Source organism: Cebus imitator, unplaced genomic scaffold (assembly GCF_001604975.1).
Source record: "Cebus imitator isolate Cc_AM_T3 unplaced genomic scaffold, Cebus_imitator-1.0 Scaffold222, whole genome shotgun sequence".
Classification (NCBI taxonomy): Eukaryota; Metazoa; Chordata; class Mammalia; order Primates; family Cebidae; genus Cebus; species Cebus imitator.
The window spans coordinates 1,716,317-1,737,434 of record NW_016107537.1 but is presented as its reverse complement, the minus strand read 5'-3'; the positions used below and the strand labels follow the sequence as shown (position 1 = coordinate 1,737,434).

Here is a 21,118-nt window from a genome sequence, read left to right as displayed (position 1 = left end):
TGAGGAGCCCTGTCCAATAGGGGAGATGCCAAAAGACTGGCTAGGAGCTGATGTCCTTTCTGATGTTCCCAAGTGGGAATTCTGTGACGGGGCTGTCTTGTCCAGCATTGATCCTGAAGCATCAAATTTAGAAAAATCATTAGAAGGATGAGAACCATTGATTGTTAGGACCCGACATGGGTACACTGAGAATAGATCATGTCAGACTAATTTTTTTCTTTTGGGATGCTAGAATGACAGGAAAATGTAAACTTAGTATAAATGACTTCTTCAAGGCATTTGACAAGGTCTCTTATGACTTCTTGTGGACGAGGTGACCTGAAAACTGGTGGTGCAGCCATATCTAAAGAGCTCATGGAGATAATCACTGGTCAGTCTAGACCTGTGCTGTTCTCTCTGGTAGCCACAAGCCACATCCGAGTACTTAAGTAAAATTAAATAAATTAAAAATTAGATTCCTCAGTTGTTCTAGCTTCATCTAAAGTGCTCAGTAGCCACAGGTGACCAGTGGCTGCTGTATTGGACAGCACAGAGGTAGACCACTTCCATCATTGCAAAAGGGTCTCTGGGACAGCACTGGTCTGGAGCAATGGTTCTCATCCCTGGTTTTGCATCAGCATCACTTGAAGAACTTCAAAATGGTACCAGTGCCAGAGATTCTGATTAGCAGATCTAGGAATTGAGGGCAGTGTAAAGGCTTCCAGGCAATTCCAGTGTGCATTTAGGATTGAGAACCGTTGAGCTAGGTGGCTTTGAATGGTGCCTGTCTCACAGATTTTAGGCCTTGTTGCTGGTTTATTCTTGTGAATCTGTTGGTTTGTTCAACTAACATTATTTTGTGACTACGTAGACAGCATTCTCTTAAATTTTGTGGATGATGTGAGGCTGTGCCCAGTGGAGCTGATTAGGTAGATAGAGAGTGAACTCTTTAGTAGGGAGTGAACCCTTCACTGAGGTTTTCAAGTATCAGTTGGATTCAATGACTTTTAAATCAAATGTGGCTGATTAGTCTGAAGTCCAAATGTAGTTATACACAGGACACGTTGAGAATCTTGGTTGGCAGGCTTCCCGATGTACACAAAGTGAATTATTTTAATTTTTTCTTCCTCAGCGCAAGGTTTATTGATATTTGCGGAGTTGATTTCTGCGATTAAGAGGACATTGGCTCGCCTCCTGGTGATCATTGTGAGCCTGGGCTATGGCATTGTGAAGTAAGTGCTGGCATGTGGGAAAGATGCTGGGTCCCAGCCCATTGATTCAGTCCACCTGCATTATGACCTTTGCAAAAATGTAACTTTTCAGTATTATAATACAAATCCATTTGGGAAAAATCCACAAGAACACATTTTTAAAAGATTTCCACATACTTGCTATTTTATATTATTTTCCAGTAAAGACCCTGAGTTTGTATTTCAATAACTTTATATAGTTAGATGAGTAAATAATCAACTTTAGGGATAATGGAAAATCTAAAATGATTCAAACAATTTTCAAACCCTTTTCTGTTTTCTAGACAGTACCATTAAGCTTTTATGGTCATATTTGAGTGTTGTAAGAGAGAGTGCATTAAACACCGAGTCAGCAAAACTTCTGACTGAAACGTATCTGTCCTCTGAGGACCCTGCTTTTGGACCTTCTCCAGCATGTCTTTTCTCCCTCTGACCTGTGAATCACTGGACATAACTATGGGAGAACTTGATTTCTTTTTTTTTTTTTTTAAACAAAATTTCTTTTTTTAAAGACGGGGTTTCACCATGTTGGTCAGGCTGGTCTTGAACTCCTGACCTCAGGTGATCCACCTGCCTTGGCCTCCAAAGTGCTTGGATTACAGGTGTGAGCCACCGCGCCCGGCCGACGAGAACTTGATTTCTATCCATGTTGCGTTTTTCAGACCATTCTTCCTGCTTCTTTCCTAAAACCCTGATTCCCAGAAGCTCGCTCTTCAGGCTGGATCACCCGCTGCGTCTTGTGGCCACTGTGGGCTTCCAGGCTCTCCCTCATCCTTTAGTTTGTGGGCACCGACTTCACAGGTGTTATCATCAGCATTTCATCTGTCAGAAGGCCCTGGGGTCTCAGGAGCTATGTGGATGACCCTTTAAGTAACCTGACCTCACCTCCCCATCTCTCCTGCTCTTGCCTGTTCACTGCATTTCAACTACTGATTCCCAGGATCGTTTTCTATACTTTATGTATAATTGTACGCTGTTCAAAATCTCAGTTTTAAGCAATCCACTTTTCAACTGTCACCTCCTCTGTTTCCTATTTACTTTCTCTAACATGTTAGCTTCAGTCATTTTTGACTGTACTGTGGCCTCTAGCCTTTTGACCCTGGCACCTTCTATTGTCCCTCCCATCTTACATCCTCACCTTCTTCCTTTTGATTGGATTCCCTGGTTCAGTAGGACACTGACGCCCAAAGACCCCTGCCTTTCTCTTTGTCAGCCTTCTTGACAAAACCTCAGCCTTGCTAAGTCCAGCTTTCCTTCTGCTTCAGGCTCCTACCCGAGCAGGGGAATTTGCCCAAAAAGAACCCTGGACTACACTGAGAGGACCTCCTTTCCATTCATGACCGTCAACTTCACACCTTCAGTGCTGCTGGCAGTTGTACTCAATCCCCTTGCCACTATTTTCTCACTCTCCTGTCTGCAGAAGACCATTTTACCCTTTCTCTCTCCTCAGGCCTCTCAGACTATCCCATCCCTCTCAGCTGACCTTGGGGTTTTTTTCACTGAGGAAGTAGAAGCCATCAGAGGAGAATTCCACTGTGTCTGTGCCCTCAGACCCCAGTATTTCCCCCACATCTGGACCGCATGCACCACCACTTTCCTCCTCCTGGTAGGCATGGGCCACCCCTGCCCTTGTGCCCACTCAACTGTGAGGGAAACTGCCCTGGTTTTTCCCTTTGTTCCTGGGCCTGTTTCCTGAAACAAAGGGCCCACTCAACTGTGAGGGAAACTGCTGGGTTTTATTTTCTCTCGCATCATCAGCTTTCCTGTCTGGTAGGTCACCACCATTGACATCTCATTATTTCTACCATTTTTTAAAGCAAAGCCCTCCCTCTGCCCCACATGGCCCTCTCCTCTGCTTCTACCTCATTCATCTTTCCCCTGCGCAGCATAACTTCTCACATGAGTAGTCTGTACCTCAGCCTCCCCAGTATTGCTCTATTGAGACGGCACTTGTCAAGGCCACCGTGACCTCCCCCTGCCATATCACACGGCCCTGCTCAGCCCTTGTCCAGTTGTCCCGTGAGCAGCTCTAGTTGAGGGTTGCCAGCTTTGCCTGGTTTCCGGGAGCTTGTCTTCCATCCCCTCACATTACTGGCTGGCTGCTCCTCCCCAGCCTCCTCTGCTGCACCTTCCTGTGTTCCTGAGCTCCAATCCCTGGGTAACCAAGCTCAGGCCTCTGCTCTGTGATTCACACCCGCAGGCTCTCCTCTTGTATGCATGCCTGTTTGCTTGTGAGCTAGGGATTGGGAGTTAGCAGGATTTTAGCCCGGAAGCCTTTATCCCCCAGTACTTTTATTGAGGTTCTTTCTCAAATGCCTTTTGTGTTCTTAGTACAGTGTAGGAAACATCAAGGCCTCTTGTTGATGAATCTCACAGTTCTGATTATGAACATCAGATACCAACAGGTGCCGTGTTGGTACTGTGAAAGGAATAGGAGATTGAGTGAATGGGTACAGGCATAAACCCTTTTTGAATGAATCTGTTCATTGTTAGCTTGCTTGACTCAACTCATAAGTGAGAGCAGTAACAGTTCTGGTTATTTGGAGGTTCTGGTTAGTTGTTTATAATGAATCAGATTTCAGTTTCCTTAGATTAGGTAAATAGCCTTAATTAAAAATGAGCTATGACCAATTATATTTAATTTTTTACTTATATTTTGTTTTGAAATGACTATCTTAAATATTTTTCTTAAACCAGTTTTTTCTTCTAATTGCTCTCAGAAGAGGGTTTTTGAATAGCCTAAAATGTATGTGCAAAAAATCCTGATTTGCAAATATAACATTATTCTATTTTAAATTATTAATTGCAAAAACCACCATCTTTGCATTTTCTCAACTCATTTATATTTTGAAAGAGCCAAAAATTGTTTGGTTTTTTTGGAGACAATCTCCCTCTGTTGCTCAGGCTGGAGTGCAGTGGTGCAGTCTTGGCTCACTGCAACCTCTGCCTTGCAAGTTCTGGCGATTCTCATGCCTCAGCCTCCCGAATAGCTGGCACTACAGGCATGAGCCAGCATGCTGGCTAATTTTTTGTATGTTTTAGTAGAGATGGAGTTTCACCATGTTGGCCAATTTGGTCTTGAACTCCTAAGCTCAAGTGATCCATCTACCTTGGCCTCCCAAGGTGCTAGGATTACAGGCATTAGCTACTGGGCCTGACCCAAAAATGTTATTTTCACTGTTTTCAGTTTAAAGAATGAAAATTAAATTCTGTTAGCACTCCTGTTCTGGTTGAGGCCAGTGATCAGAAAGGAGGTCATGGAGTTCCATCTCCTAATGTTGTGCTCTTTCTCTGCCCAAGTCATGAGACAAGTGAATTATCTCTGAAAAGATAGACCTTAGGGAGAATTAAATTAGACTCTCTGCCAGTGGCACTTAGAAGTTGGCATTTACCTTCTTAGATTTCGTCAGCCTACTCTTCCATTCTATAGAAACAGTACCTGAGTTATAGTCATTCTTTTGCTTGAATTGAGCAGCAAGATCCTATGGGACCTTTGTGGCCTCCAAATATTGCTTCACAGGCATCAGTATGGCTTCAGGTCCTAGAGAAAGAGACCCTTTGTTCCTGGGCCTGTTTCCTAAAACAAAGTACTTCAGAACCAGGAACAGACTGTTGTGATTAGATAGTGACTCCCTGGTACTGGAAATGGTGCCAGTTGCTGTATTCAGGTGCATTTTACTCACCCATGCATTTTCTTTCTGTTTCCTCTTCCTGATTCCAGGCCTCGTTTAGGAACAGTCATGCACCGGGTGATTGGACTGGGGCTTCTTTACTTAATCTTTGCAGCTGTTGAAGGCGTGATGAGAGTCATTGGGGTAAAAACTACATAATTCTAATACCATCCTTTTTTGTTATTGTTGTGAAATGTGGTTTTACTTTGTATCTCCTGAGATGAATTTTTAGGTAGAAACTTGTGAAAAAGGCCCAATTTTTTCTTCTCTGAGATGTTTCCCTTTTAAAATACTTCCTGAAAGACAAAGGCTAGGCCGAGTGCTTGTTAAGATGACACGACTGATTGCGAAGGCATCACTTGATATCATCCCAGGTATCAGTCCCATCCCAGAAATGTTCGTGGTTATTCTTCATAGAGAACATTTGTCTTTGTCATTATGCAGCTGGTGTACCTCAATATCATTCTTAACCCTGGATTTTAAAATGTGTCAAGTGAACAGAAAGTGAATCACACCCATACAGTACATTTCATCACTCTTTTAAGCCTCATTTGTTTATTCATTTTCTCTGACTCTTGGGGACTAGCTATTTTGAGAATTCAGTAGACCCCGCTATTGGAAGAGCCAGGAGGAAGTGGTGGTCAAGGGGAAGGTAACTCTGGCTATGTGAGCAGCAGCACTTTATTCTCTAGAGAAATGTCAGTATTTATGTCTGCAAAACCCCTAGATTTCTAGCTTCAGTTTTTTACTTCTATTTTGTGTGGTTGTCTCATTGGTTGGTTGGTTGGTTGGTTTTAGAGACAAGGTCTCACTCTGTTGTCCAGGCTGGGGTACAGTGGCACACAGTCATGGTTCACTGCAGCCTCCAGCTCCTAGGCTTAAGCAATCCTCCTACTCCAGCCTCCTGAACAGCTGGGATTACAGGTGCAGGCCACCACACCCAGCTAATTTTTGTATTTTTTGTAGAGATGGGGGTCTCACTATGTTGCCCAGGCTGGTCTTGAGTTCCTGGCTGGCCTCAAGTGATCCTCTCACCTCAGCCTCCCAAAGTATTGGGATTACAGATGTGAGCCACCACACCTGGTTGCTTCAGTTTTTTGAATACATGGTTGAGGACTGAGTGATTAGGAAGCTTATTATATCTTACCTAATCCAAAGACCTTTGTCATTTTATCTAAAATGTCTTTTGGATTAGCTGTGTAAATTGGATCATAAATATTTGTCCAATAATACTAAAAAGCCTTATTCTTCTCCCTTTTGTCTTTTATACATCTGCATTCTGTGTTCGATGCTCTTTTAGTCTTTGAGTATATTTATTTTCACCTTTGCATAATCATGAAGAACTCTGCATTCTTACAACAAATAATAAATATTTGCCAGAAAGAAATAGAAAAGATAAGTATCCCACATGTAAATACAGTATATATATTGTGTTCCTTTAAAACTTTATATAGCTTGTTGGCACATGCCTGTAATCCCAGCTACTTGGGAGGCTGAGGCAGGAAAATCTCTTGAACCTGGGAGGCAGAGGTTGCAGTGAGCTGAGATTGCACCATTGCACTCCAGCCTGGGCAACAAGACTGGAGAGCAAAACTCCGTCTCCAAAAAAAAAAAATTTACATAGCCAACATCTTTGTGACTTTGACATATGACTAGACATAGTAAATATCTAACATGGATCTCCCCTTTACCTTTTTTGTGTTCCTTCACAACATGGTCAGGAAAGATCAAGAGTTCATTTCATTAATAGTCCTGGGTGTCGGTTTGGTATAGAGGAGAGAGATTGAAATGGCTGGTGTTAGTGAGGTTGGGGACATGATGCTTTTTATTTGCCATTACATAATACAGTTTTGTTGCTATCATCAGATAAATTGATGACAATTGGCACTTGTTGCTACCAAAAAACAGGTCATTTCCCTGTACTTAAACACAACTCTCTTAGGAAATTAAATCTTTTATGTGGCTTTGTAAAGTAATGAGATAAGCTAAATTATTTTTCTTCATCAAGTGATAATTGCCATAGTGTAATGAAACTGTTACATTCAGATTTCTCCCCCTATTTTTATCTTTCAGGGTTCTAACCATTTAGCTGTTGTTCTTGGTGACATTATTTTAGCAGTTATTGACTCCATTTTTGTGTGGTTCATATCCTTTACTGTGTCCTTCAAAATAGTTTGTTGTCTCATTAAAATCAGATTACATGTAATTTGTAATAACAAATAGAATGATAGAAAGAAATACAATTACACATTTTTGTTACCTCAATATGAGAGTTTAGTTGAAGATGAAAAAGTAGCAACACCCCCAATAAGGAAAATACTTATTTTTTCTCTATAGTTTAGCAGACAGTTAGTGCCCATGCCCAGTATGTGCCCCATACTGACGAGGCATGGGTGAAAAGATGTTGTCCCCAAATTTAAGGAATTCACAAGCTTGTAGGGGAGACAGATGCATAACTAGCAGCAATATAGCAGTAGCAGCTTCCATCTTAGAGAGGTGCTGTGCCAACAGGGGAAGAGAGAAGTTAATGCTGGCATAAAAATCCGGAAAGACTTCACAGAGATGGCAACATTAAAATTGAGACTGGAAAGACAAGTAGGGGTTTACTATTAATAAGACGGTCATTAGGGAAGGAGGTATTCTAAGAAGAAATGAGGGGAGCAAATAGTTGAAGCAGGAAAACACAGGGAGACAGCGGCAGAATGTCCAGGAAAGCCTGCCTGTGGGTGGACCTGCATGGGAGAGCCTTGGCAGGCAGTTCAGGGAAGGGGGGCAGGGCACGCTCAAGAGCTGAGTGCCTTCCAGAGGCAGGGACTAGAGAGGAATTGAAGCTGCACAGGTGAGTAATGTGATGAAACCTGTGTCAGAGAGAACTCTGGTGACAGAAGAAGATGACGTGGGAAAGGAGAGTCTAGAGGTAGGAAGGTGAGTCAGTATTCCTTTGCCTTTGCAGTGGTCCAAAGAAGAGATGGTAAGGGTCAGAAATGGGGTAGAGGATATTGGAAGAAGAACCCATGTGATAGACTTGCTAGCAATGGGTGGCCAGAGAAGGGAGAGAAGGCTCTGAAGAGGTCTTGCACATCTCATTTGGATGGCTGGGGGCCGTGTTGCCATTTTCAAGGCAGTGAACTTGGAGGAAGGGCTGTAATGGATGAGGTTTGAGCCGCCCAAGGCATTTATATGAAGAAAAGAAATGGAAATCTCAGGCTGGGTTTGTGAGAGGAGTCAGAACTGATTGGAGGTCATCTTACGAGAGAGAAGGTTGCAGCTGCAGAATGATCCAAAGAGAACGTGTAGATAGGGAGGATAGGAGCCAGGATGGTGCCTTGTGGGGAGGGAAGTGTGTGTGGAAGAAACACCAGGATGAAGGGAGGTGGGAGGACCAGGAAACTGTCAAAGGGGAGAAGGCAGTGGTGGGGTGGTCAACAGTGGCCAGAGCTGTAGAGATGGCCTTGCAAGGCACGCCTGACTTTGTCCTTCCAGAGGCCAGGATGGGCAGGAAGAGAGCAGATTCAGAGAAGGTTTAGGGGCTGCAGCCATATTACAGGAGAAGTTTTAAAAGCAGTGGAGACTCAATCCTTGAGGGTCTTCTCTGATTCAATGATTCAAGCTGAGTCTGGGAAATCCCCATTGCTTTTTTCTCCATGGGGACACTTGTGGAAATGGGAGGAATTCTAGAGAAAATGTGACTGGCCAGAGTAGAATGCAGGGTTATGCATATCCCAGAACATTATTTGCATCTGTTTCTATTATATTTATGTCCTCTTTGAAATGCTTTCCTATTAGATAGGTTTTGTTTTTGCCAAGTTCTTTGTTTCCACTGTTTTTGATACTTAGGTCCTTTAGCTTTTTGACATTTTGTTGTTGTTGTTTTCCTTGTATTTTTTTTTTCCATTTGTTCATCTCATAGGAAGGGCTAGAGAGCTTGGATTTCATCACTATGTCTCTCCCTTAGAAGAAAGGTCTCCCGTTTTTCAGGTGTGCTAGCAAATGTAGCACTCTTCATAGGCTTTTCTGAGCCCCTTGTGGGTTGTTTTCTAAGTCTGTTCAACCTATTCTTTAAATTCTCTATTTGTGAATTCTCAGTATCCTTCCAACTTAAGAAGCTTATGAAGAGTGCTACAAACCAAAAATTTCTAATTCATTGTCCTTACTCGTCAAAGCAGTAATTCTTAACCTTGTTTGGGTACTAAGTTCAGAGATGCCTTAGAAAATCTGCTAACAGCTGTGGAACCTCTCTTCACAGAATACAGACACACACAAGGAGCTTTGCATATGACAGTGCAGTTAAAGACTTCCCAAATTATATCTGTGGACATCTTAGTCTGAGGAGCCTACTTAGGGAATAATAACTGATTTAAAAAGTTGTTTCTGACTGAACTTGTTTAAAAAAGCATATTCTACTTTGTTCAGAGCTACTAGTTTAGAATCCCAGTTCGTTGAGTAAAATTTTAGTTAAATAAATCTGATTTTCTCAGAGAGTGATATAGATCTCTTCCTCTGGTCTATATTAAAAAAATTAAAGACATTCATTTGCTAAAAATGTGAAGTCTGTTTCTCAGTTCTGCATGTGAGCAGTGTTCCAGTGATAAGATTACTCACCACAAAGGCTGTAGTCCCGCAGGACCGCTTGTTGGGGGGCTCACCTGACTTGAGAATGGGCAGGAAGTATAAACATACCTTGCTTTGGGACAGGTAGAATTACAGTGGAGATGAACCTGCCTGTTGACCTCAGATTATCGTTAGATCTTAGTGTCTTATTTTCTGTCATTGTGTGTTTATAAAATGATATCTGTTCAATATAGAATTGTCTTATTTCTAAAATTGTTCATGCTTGGAACTTTAACAAGTTAGGGAGTATGATCTTTCATTCAGTTAATTAAGCTGCAAACTGCATTTTTTAAAAGTTGAACTATCGTTTCTCCGGTAATTTATAGATACGTATTTCAAAGATTTCTTATTCTTAACCATCCACAAGAAGTTCATTGGGGAAAACATTCAGTAATGCAGCCTGGCAGAAAATTGCAAAGAAAAGAATCTCTAAAGGTTCTAATCCATCTGGATTTGAGTGAGGGTAATTTTCACCTTTATGGGCAGCATTGACTTTCACATATCCCAGTACCTGATTAACCAGATTGGGATAGGAAGATAAGGAAAACAGATGAAAGACTTAGTTTGCTTAATTATGAATATTTATAATGAAAATGTTTCAGGAAATAGTCAAAGAAATCTAGAACATAAAAGATCTTGTTTAATGTTTCATGGTGAGACAAAGGAAGTCTAGTATCTACTTCTATGTAAACCTGAATTTGTGAAGTTTGCTTTTAGATTGCTGTTTGGTAATTTTCATCACTAAAATGAAATGTCTGCTTCCTCTGTACAGAAAGATAGCAGACTTCCTAAATGATGATAAATGACAAGAAAAAGAAGCCGAACTAAAATACATATACAATTGAGTGCTTTGGAAAATGACCTTGCTTCCTTTGATTTTGATGAACTTAATATAACCAACCCTCTAAGAATCTAATTCTAAAGTCTTAGGAAAAAAGTAAGCTGAAAAATTCAAAAGCTGTAGCCTTAGCCTTTCTCATGTGGCCCCTCCTTCCCTTTTTTTCTGCTTGTTTCTTTTTCTTTCTTTCTTTCTTTCTTTTTTTTTTTTTTTTTTTTTTTTTTTTGGTCGTTGTTGCTGTTTTGCTGCAGGCGAGTGATTCTGATCTTGTTCTTCTGGCCAGCCTCCCACTCTCTCTCCTTGACTCTGGCTTGTGCTGGTGGATATCCTTTTCCTACCTCAGCAGCGCTTCTCACTTCAGGATCAGGAGGCCTATTTGCTTTCATGACTACTTTACTTCTATAACAGGAATGATTTAAACTTTACCTAAATTTAACAATGTCTTGGTAAGTGAAAGCTTAAGCAGTTTAGAATTTGCTTTTGATCTTTTTATTTCTTAGCTTAAAAACATTTTTTTAAAATTATTAAGCCAGACCAGATTTTTTTATAGAAAAAAAATAGAAAATTCGTTTTTATAGAAAATTGGTTTTAGTCAAGAATTTTAAAAAGTATATGTTTTGATGTATTTAAGGAATAAAGTATATTTGCATTTTTAAAGTTCTGATAGTAACCTGAATAAGTTGGATTGTGTTACTTTAGAAATTGATCCCCTTTTGTGAACTCGTTGGTCATTTAGAAAGATTAAAAAGTAAATCCCAGCACTTTGGGAGACCGAGGCGGTTGGATCACGAGGTCAAGAGATCGAGACCATCCTGGTCAACATGGTGAAACCCCGTCTCTACTAAAAATACAAAAAATTAGCTGGGCATGGTGGCACGTGCCTGTAATCCCAGCTACTCAGGAGGCTGAGGCAGGAGAATTGCCTGAACCCAGGAGGCGGAGGTTGCGGTGAGCTGAGACTGTGCCATTGCACTCCAGCCTGGGTAACAAGAGCAAAACTCCGTCAAAAAAAAAAAAAAAAAAAAAAAAGATTAAAAAGTAGTTTTGTACAAAAGTAACTTTAGTACTAAAACATTTGATTAATGGCATATTTATAACTTTTAAAACTTGCCACTTCCATTGTGTTGCTCAACTCTGTTATTTTTAGTGTTTGGTTCATAAACAAAGTTTGTTGGTCTGCTCCAGAGGAAGGAATTCTCATTTAAGAGCAGAGAGTGCTGGCTTGAATTCTGCTTCACTGCCGAGGAGTCAATGGAAAAGTCTCTTTTTGCTTCTTTATCCTTGGCAATGTTGAACTTTACCTGAGCCCTGTGCTCCTGGAAAACAGCCAAGATTAAGACACCCCCATCCAAACCCTCTCCCCTATTTGTGTTCTGAGAAAAGACTTACCGCAGAGAAGCCCCTTCCCCATTGGACTTAGATAAGACGCCTGGAGGCCCCCTTGTCTACCTGTGACAAGGCCAGGCACAGACCCTCCGATTTCCCATTCCTTGCATCATGAATGATTAGATGAACTCTTTATACCACTAATCAATCTGAACAAAACACTGACTGAACCAAACTGTAAGTATTCTCCTTCCTCCAGGCCATAAACGTTGACTCACCTTCAGCCTGAGGCAACACACGGCCCTCCTTAGGGGCCCTCCCGAGAATCTGCACATCTCAAGAAAAGACATTCCCTCATCAGTGTGTCTGGTCCTGCCACTCACTCCCCATACCTGCTGCCTTCTTGCCTTGTTTGCTGCTCTCTGTAAAAGAAAAACTCTTTTCTGCCTCATGTTTGAGACTCTTGCAGATCTTATAGTCGTAGTATTCTTCCTACTGCAATAATCCTCCCCCATTACAGTCGTCTTTCAAATAAAGTCCTTAACTGAATCCAGATTTGTTTTCTCTGATGTATTTCAGTGTTTTAATTTATAAAATGGAATTGGTAGATGACCTAGCTTCTTAATTATGGTTATTCAAAGAATAAAATGAAAATAGACTAGAAAGAACAAAATAAGAAATAGAGCCAGAAAAGCACAAGCCAAATGGCATGTCAAAATGGGATCTGTACAGCCTGGACAACAGAGCAAGACTCCGTCTCAAAAAAAAAAAAAAAAAAAAAGAGTGTCTCATTCAGAGGGGTTTTAGTGCATGCACTGCTCTATCCCATGTTAAGGGAGCATGGCATTGGTAGAACGTGTCATGGGTCTTCCGTGTTTTTTCCTTGGAATTTGTTTTCTTAGTTCAGACAATGGTAAATTGTAAAAGAAAATTTGTGGTAAAGTATCATGATTGTACAGTATTGGCTGAGATAACATTTTCTGTGTTTTTATTAGCTTCAAATTTTAGGGACTGTATTTAGTAGTACTGACTTGGGAAACATAGTAGAAGATTCTTTTTTTTTTTTTTTAACCACTTATTATTACTTGAAATGTTTTTCCTTAACTTTTTTCACATTTTTATAAGTTTGGCACAAACTATGAAGACTCTAAGGCTAAGAAAGAACACTGTGAAATTTTCATTATATAGACACTTTACAAATACTCTGATCTTTGCCGTGCTGGGTAAGCTATTTAATTTTTCTTATAATAAATTATCTTAGTATTGTTATGTTCCTTCAAAGGTGACTTTTTGTGTGTGTTGCAGCTTCTGTAGTATTTATGGTGTGGACAACTAAGACATTTAGAATTGCAAAATGCCAATCAGTAAGTATAATCTTTCTATTTAAACAGTTGTTATTTTTATTTGTACTATTTTGTAGAATTTTGAAGAATTTGGTTTATGCTTGTAAACAGAGGTGATTAGTGGAGATTTTCTTTCTACTTTGAACTATTTTTTACAGAGTTACAAAAAATTTTAACCCCTCCAAGTGAGTTTGAAAAAGTTCCTCCTAAATCTCCTTTTCCTATTATGCCTTTTCTCAAGTTCTTTTTATATATTTTGAAAACAAATTATCTTCCTATATACCCTAACAGGAAATTCTCTTCTTCTTGCACACCATGAAATTGAGTGGTTTTGTACGTAGATGGGACTTAAAATCTTAAGACTGCCCTGTTTCTAGGATCATGTGTTCAGTATGGGTATTTGAGAGATGTTTTCCACGGATTTTCATGTTGGAAGAAGGTACATTTCTTAGAATATAAAAGGTCCTCCTAAGATTTGGAGCTAGTTTCTAGTGCTGCATAAATAATCACAAAAAGCCCTCTGAAAATCCAGGCTTTTGCTGCCTTAGAGACAATTTAATGAAAGAAGAGGCTGGACCTTCTGAAATTTCTTTTTTCTCCTTCCCTTACCTTAGTATTTGCCACTTGAAATCCTAAGTATATGTTTTGCATTTTTTGTTTTTGAGATCTATTACCCAAAAATTTTATGGCAGGGAATATTTTTAACATTAAACAGCCCTTTAGAAACATTTTGAACAATATAGCTTTCTTGAAAAAATACGTGCTTGTTTGTTTTGAAGGCTTTGTTTGTTTTGAAGGCTTATAGGTTTCTTGAAAAAATATGTGCTTGTTTGTTTTGAAGGCATACTTGTTGGAAAGATTTCATTAGCACTTGTCATTGTACACTATTTGAATGGGAAACCTGTATAGTTATCAGAAAATTAACTTTTCATGTTTGAATTGTCCTTATTTTAGGATTGGATGGAACGTTGGGTTGACGATGCATTTTGGAGCTTCCTTTTTTCACTTATCCTTATTGTAATCATGTTTTTGTGGAGACCATCAGCAAACAATCAGAGGTACCTAACATAGGAAATTTCAAGTCAGCAAGCATTTGTCAATCACCTTCTGTAGTGTCAAGAACACGTTATAGAAACCAGTGCAGTAGTCCTTGCTTTTAAGAACTATACAGTCAAGTAGGGAGATAAGCAAAACAAATGCAAGACAGTGAAAAAAGATGTATAGACTAGTCTGGGGTAAGTTGGAAGAGGGATGAGGAAGACTTTTTGAAAAGGCAGCGCTTATATTACACCATGGAGAAAGGAATAGGACAAGAAATGACTGAACTAGGAAAGAATGTCCATTTTCTGGGGTGGTGGGAAGGGCATGAGATACTTTGGAGACCAGTGAGACATGCAGTTTGGTTAATACCACGTACTCATACTGGAGAGAGATCAAGTTGGAAGGGAGAGGTGCAGCCAAAATGGCAAAAGACTTCAGTGTCAAGTTCAGAAAGTTGCACTTAAGACTGCATGTCCCGGCTGGGCGCGGTGGCTCACGCTTGTAATCCCAGCACTTTGGGAGGCCAAGGCGGGTGGATCACGAGGTCAAGAGATCGAGACCATCCTGGTTAATGTGGTGAAACCCTGTCTCTACTAAAACTACAAAGCATTAGCTGGGCATGGTGGTGCGTGCCTGTAATCCCAGATACTCAGGAGGCTGAGGCAGGAGAATTGCTTGAACCCAGCAGGCGGAGGTTGCGGTGAGCCGAGATCGCGCCATTGCACTCCAGCCTGGGTAACAAGAGCGAAACTCCATCTCCANCCTAATCAATGTGTAATTAGGCCTTCTAAACCTGTGTGGTATGAATTTAAAAAGCCTGAATCCCAAGACTACAGAAAGGTAACAACTTCTATAACTAATGCATTCATCTATTAACAATTAACTTATAATGTTTCTGTCCATTTACTGAAATGTTGTCATTTTTGTGGACAATATTATAAGATGCCATATAAAACATCGCTAGTGCAGGAATATCATCCCAGCTATATATGGAGTTTCAAGAAAAGCATGATAGTCACTGATTTTTTTCTTCCCCCTCGAGAGATTGCATAAGACAAAGAGGAAACAAGTATGACACAACTTATATATTAGTAAGTATGGTAGAGTGGTCAATAACTTTATTTCAACATCTAATATACCAGTCACTGAGGTAGACTCATAACTTTAAAAAAAATTTTTCTTTCAAAAAATGTTTATTTATTTTGAGACAAGGTCTTGCTCTGCTACTTAGGCTGGCATGCAGTAGCACAATCACAGCTCACTGCAGCCTCTACTTCCTGGGCTCCAGCGATCCTGCCACCTCAGTCTTCCAAGTAGCTGGGACCACAGGCATGCACCACCATACCTGGAAAGTTTTGAACTTTTGGTAGAGACAGAGTTTTGCCATGTTGCCCAGGCTCATCTAGAACTCCTAGGTGCAAGTGAATCTTCTGCCTCAGCCTCTCAAAGTGCTGGAATTACAGGTGTAAGTTGCCGTGCCCAGTTGACAAATATCCTATACAATATTCATGATAACCTTTAGAAGTAGAGAGATACTATACTATCATCCCCTTTCTACAAATGAAGAAACTGAAGTTCAAGTAAATCATTATTTTTTAAAAAATAATTCAGTTTTACTTATTTATTTATTTTGAGATGGAGTTTCGCTCTTGTCACCCAGGCTGGAGTGCAATGACATGATCTCAGCTCACAGCAACCTCCGCCTCCCGGATTCAAGTGATTCTCCTGCCTCAGCCTCCCGAGTAGCTGGAATTACAGGCACCTGCCACCAGGCCTGGCTAATTTTTGTATTTTTAGTAGAGATGTGGTTTCGCCATGTTGGCCAGGCTGGTCTTGAACTCCTGACCTCAGGTGATTTGCCCACATGGGCCTCCCAAAATGCTGGGATTACAGGCATAAGCCACCGCACCCAGCCTGAAGGTCAAAGAAATTAAATACCCAGTGAGTAGTTGAGTAATAATTCAAACACAATCTGACACAAAATCCTACTCTTTCTGCTTTACATTACTCTGGCTTCTTGGCAGTATCAACGGATTATGAAGCTATTAATTGAAAGCAGTTATAATAAAAATCTAACTCAAATTGGCCTAAAATTTTAATGTATTTATTGAAACAAAAAGGAGAATGTAGGCCAGGTGGCTCACACCTGTAATCCTGGCACTTTGAGACGCTGAGGTGGGAGGATCACTTGAGCTTAGGAGTTCAAGACCAGCCTAGGAAATACAGTGAGACCTCATCTCTATAAAAAATTATTAAAAATTAGCTGGACATGGTGACATGTGCCTGTAGTCCAGGCTACTCAGGTGGCTGAGGCAGGAGAATCACTTGAGCCCAGCTGGAGGAAGCTGCAGTGAGCTATGATCCTGCCACTGCACACCAGCCTGGGCAAGAGAGCAAGACCATGTCTTTAAAAAAAAAAAAAAAAATAGAGAACACAAAGATGCCAAGTATCTAGAACCAGCCCCCATTTTCTACCTTCATCAAAATTAAACCTCCACAGAACACATCTGCTACAATGTACTATAATAATAATAATTATAATAATATAATAATAATAATAATAATAAGCTGTTAATATAATTAACTTTCTTAGGTCTCCCAATACTCAGTGAACCTGATTAAAGAAAATAACGCCTACATACAGGGCCACTTACAATTCCTTAATACGTTATTATTAATAGTTGGAGTGTTTATAAATTGTAAGCTTTAAAATATACACACATATCTAGTAGAGCTATGGTAATCTGAACATAAAAGTTCAGTACACTTTAGTATACAGCTAGTGCTCGACTTACGACCACGATTGGTTCCGACAGACCGGTCGTAACACGATTTGGTCGTAAGTTGAGTAGGCTATGTACACACAGAGATGGCAGTGCTGCCGGAAGCTGGTCCGCACTGTCATACGCCCAGCTGGGCAATGTTTGCACTGCCAGATGCGGAGCAGTCATGGCTAGCGATTGTGGTCGTAAAGTCAAATGGTCGTAAGTTGCATAGGTCGTAAGTCGATCAATACCTGTACTTTCTTTTCTGCTATTTCTTGGGTTATGTTTAAAACCGTTAGGGTATTTCCATCATTATAAAGAATTTTCCATATATATTATTGTAAAATACAATTTCTGACACTAAAACTCTACCTTACGGTACTGTTAACTTTTTGGAGTTCTTTCCCATCTATTATCTCATTATCATCTTGTCAATTCTGTGACCAAGTATGGATAAGTATTATTATTTATGTTTTATATATAAGGAACAAAAGCAATTAAGAATAAGTTATTTGCTTCAAGCCAGTCCTTAACAAAGCCAATTTTAAAACCTAATTACTGGTGCTGAATCAGCTCATGGCCCCTGGCTTTTCTTTAATGATTCTCTAGGAGTTTCACTTTATTAAAAGCAGTAATTATACTTAAATGGACTGAAATGATACTTTTGTGATTTTTTTAAAATAATGGAGGTATATTAGTATGTGTAATGTCCTGTTTGTTTGCAAAATATGTTCCTTTAGTAAATACATTTGTCTAACTATAAAATCAGCTTTTTCCATGTGAGGAAAAAATCATACTATCATTTTAACTGTTTTTTAAGAGAGACATAGTATAAAACTTGGATGGTGGTTTCCCTGAAAACCTCATATAAAACCAAAGCCTAGCCGGCAACAGTGTGGCTCATGCCTGTAATCCCAGCACTTTGGAAGGCTGAGGTGGATGGATTAGAAGGTCAGGAGATCAAGGCCATCATAGCCAACATGGTGAAACTCCATCTCTACTAAAATCCAAAAACTTAGCCGGATGTGGTGGTACCCGCCTATAATCCCAGCTACTTGGGAGGCTGAGGCAGAGGAATTGCTTGAACCCAGCAGGCGGCTATTGCAGTGAGCCAAGATCACGCCACTATACTCCAGCCTGGAGACCAAGTGAGACTCTGTCTCAAGAAAAAAAAAAAAAAAAAAAAGACTGCATGTGGTGGGAAGACTTACCTTCCTTGCTTTATCCCTCTGCCCCAAGGAAAGAACTTAAGTTCTTGTCCATTCTTGAGGAGAAAATGAAAAAGTATATACAGATTGAATATCCCAAATCCAGAATGCTCCAAAATCCAAAACTTTTTGAGCACTGACAAGACACTTGACAGAAGTGCTCGTTGGAACATTTTGAATTTCAGATTTTCAGATTTGGGATGTTCAGCTGGTAAATATAATGCAAATATTCCAAAATCTAAAAACATCCAAAACTCTAAACACTTCTGGTCTCAAGCATTTTGCATAAAGGCTACTCAACCTGTATCGGTATGTGTGTTTCTCCCGTCCTTTTTAAAATTATACAATAATATATATACATACTTACATATACCTGCTGTTCTGTACCTTCCTGTTTAAAATATATCTTTCTGGCCAGGTGCAGTGGCTCATGCCTATAATCCCAGCACTTTGGGTGGCCAAATGGGTGAATCACTTGAGCCCAGGAATTGAAGACCAGCCTGGGAAACGAGGCGAAACCCCGTCTCTACAAAAAAATGCAAATATTAGCTGGGTGCAGTGATGTGTGCCTGTACTCCCAGCTACTTGGGAGCTGAAGTGGGAGGATGGCTTGAGCCTAGGAGGTGGAAGTTGCAGTGAACTGAGATCATGCCACTGCTACTACACTCCAGCTTGGACAACAGAGCCAGACCCATCTCAAAAAAACAAAAGTATCTTCCCATATCAGCGTATATAGATCTATCACATTACTTTTAATGGCTATATGGCATTTCATAACATGAATGTAAATGTAACATAATATATATAAGCAGTCCCTGGTATTATTTTGTTTAAAAAATAGATTTTTGCTATTATCAGTCATGTTTTTAGAATGCTGTTGGACATCATCTTGGCAAACTTTTGTTAGTATAATGTAAGGTAAATGAATTTTACTTTGTTGGCTATTGCCAGATGACCCCCCAAAAAGGTTGTTTTGATTCACACTTTATCAGCAGTATTTTGATCTTATCACCTAGGAAATGTGGCCCAATCAATGGGCCTTATTTTCACCAATCAGATTGGCAACTTTTCTTTTTTTTTTTGAGGCGGAGTTTCGCTGTTGTTGCCCAGACTGGAGTGCAATGGCACTATCTCGGCTCACCGCAATCTCCGCCTCTTGGGTTCAAGCAATTCTCCTGCCTCAGCCTCCCGAGTAGCTGGGACTACAGGCACGCACCATCATGCCCAGCTAATTTTTGTGTTTTTAGTAGAGACGAGGTTTCACCTTGTTGACCAGGATGGTCTCGATCTCTTGACCTCGTGATCCACCCGCCTCAGCCTCCCAAAGTGCTGGGATTATAGGCATGAGCCACCGCGCCCAGCCAACTTTTCTTTTTTTAGGGAATAAACTGACAAGTGGTAGGCAGAGAGGTAAGCCTGACATGGAGAAAGAAAGAGCAGAAAGCTCCCTTCCCTCAACATTAAATATTGCTAAATTGCTTGGCGGAATGATTTTATCCACTTACGTTTTTACAAGTGGTTTGAGAGCTCTAGTTTCACAATTTCTTCATGATAATTCTAGCTAATTTGAAAGTAAAATAATTATGTTTTCATGATTTTAAAGTATAGGAAATGTTTTAAATGTAGATTTCTCATACGATGGTTTTTAGATATAAACTGAAAATTGAACAAGCTTAAACATACTAGTAAAACTACTACTCATTTTTGCTATAGATATGCCTTCATGCCCTTAATAGATGATTCTGATGATGAAATTGAGGAATTCATGGTAACTCCTGAAAATTTAAGTGAGTAATATGTTTTCTTTTTAAATGCCTACTGTACATATTGGAACAGAAATGCTATACCTTTACCCAAGGTCACATACATTGTTTTTTTTCCTATAAAATATTTTTAAAAGTTTATCTTCAGAAACCCTATTTTGGTAGACAATAACAAAAAGAAAAGTCAATGATGAAATTTTCAAGACTATTAATGTAGTTTGAGCTTTTGTTACTCATTTGAGCTTGTTAACTCATTTCGTAAAATGTTGAAATAGTTACACTGTTTTTCATAAGAGTGGTTTGGTGTTTATTGTGCTTAGCTGCTAAATAATGTTCATCTTGATGATTGTTGAGTTTCTTTGAGTTGCATCTTCTTGCTCTTTTTAAAGTATGTACATCTGTAATTTCTGGTCATGCCCAAAGCATTTCTACTTACAGTTTTAATGGTATTTTCATTCTCTCTATTAATTGCTACATAGCATTTTGTTATTTTATTATTTTTATTATAATCTAAGCATCTGTTAAGGCAATATCAATAAGTAACTCAGATGTTGAGGGTAATTTTATCTTTGTTTCTTTTTTTGTCTTTGGCTTCTTTTAGTAACATTCTTTTTCACTTTTTATTTTGGTTCTCTAATGCATCAATCAAATAGAAAACAGGAAAATAAATAGAAAAAGTCATCAAATCTAAAAGTAATTACTTTGAAAAGATTAGTGAAAAATGGTTTAACCCCTAGCTAGTCTAAACCAGAAATAAAAAGAAACTAGTGAACCCTTGAATAATGTGGGGTTAGGGGTGCCAATCTCCTGAGTAGTTGAAAATCTCCTTATAACTTTTGACTCTCCCAAAATTTAACTACTGATAGCCAACTGTTGACCAGAAGCCTTACTGTTAACATAGTTATCACATATTTTGTATGTTATATGTATTTTGTACTGTATTCCTACAATAAAGTAGGTAGAGCAAAGAAAATGTTATTAGATAGAAGGAAAGGAGAGTCAGGAAAGGCACACATATATGGTGTAATTTTTATTGAAAAAAACTCACATGTAGGTGGACCCGAGCAATTCAAACCCATGTTGTTCAAGGGTCAACTGTAGTACAGTAAGACAAACTTCTAATGTTGGAAATGATAGAGAGGACATTACTACAGTAAAAAAGGTAAATAAGGGAATATTGTGAACAACTTTATGATGGTAGTAAATTAGGCAATCTGGATGAGACAGACAAATTCCTTGAAAAATACACATAACAACCCAATTTTTTTTTTTTTTTTTTTTTTTTTTTTTTTTTTTTTTTTTTTTTTTTTTTTTTTTTTTTTT

The 21,118-nt window shown here is 39.5% G+C and overlaps 1 protein-coding gene across 2 annotated transcripts in view; it reads left to right on the top strand.

Moving 5' to 3' along the window:
* The window catches only part of TMEM87B (transmembrane protein 87B), a 68,180-nt gene that overhangs the window by 27,643 nt on the left and 19,419 nt on the right, over positions 1–21,118 (top strand). The window contains exons 9-15 of one of the 2 annotated variants that reach the window (XM_017549827.2): positions 1,112–1,211; positions 4,951–5,044; positions 10,601–10,672; positions 12,790–12,898; positions 12,981–13,039; positions 13,973–14,076; positions 19,746–19,819. In XM_017549827.2, the coding sequence (XP_017405316.1) occupies positions 1,112–1,211; positions 4,951–5,044; positions 10,601–10,672; positions 12,790–12,898; positions 12,981–13,039; positions 13,973–14,076; positions 19,746–19,819 (612 nt within the window). Of the gene's footprint in view, positions 1–1,111; positions 1,212–4,950; positions 5,045–6,973; positions 7,046–10,600; positions 10,673–12,789; positions 12,899–12,980; positions 13,040–13,972; positions 14,077–19,745; positions 19,820–21,118 lie in introns of both variants that reach the window. The other variant, XM_017549826.2, reaches the window with a different exon arrangement.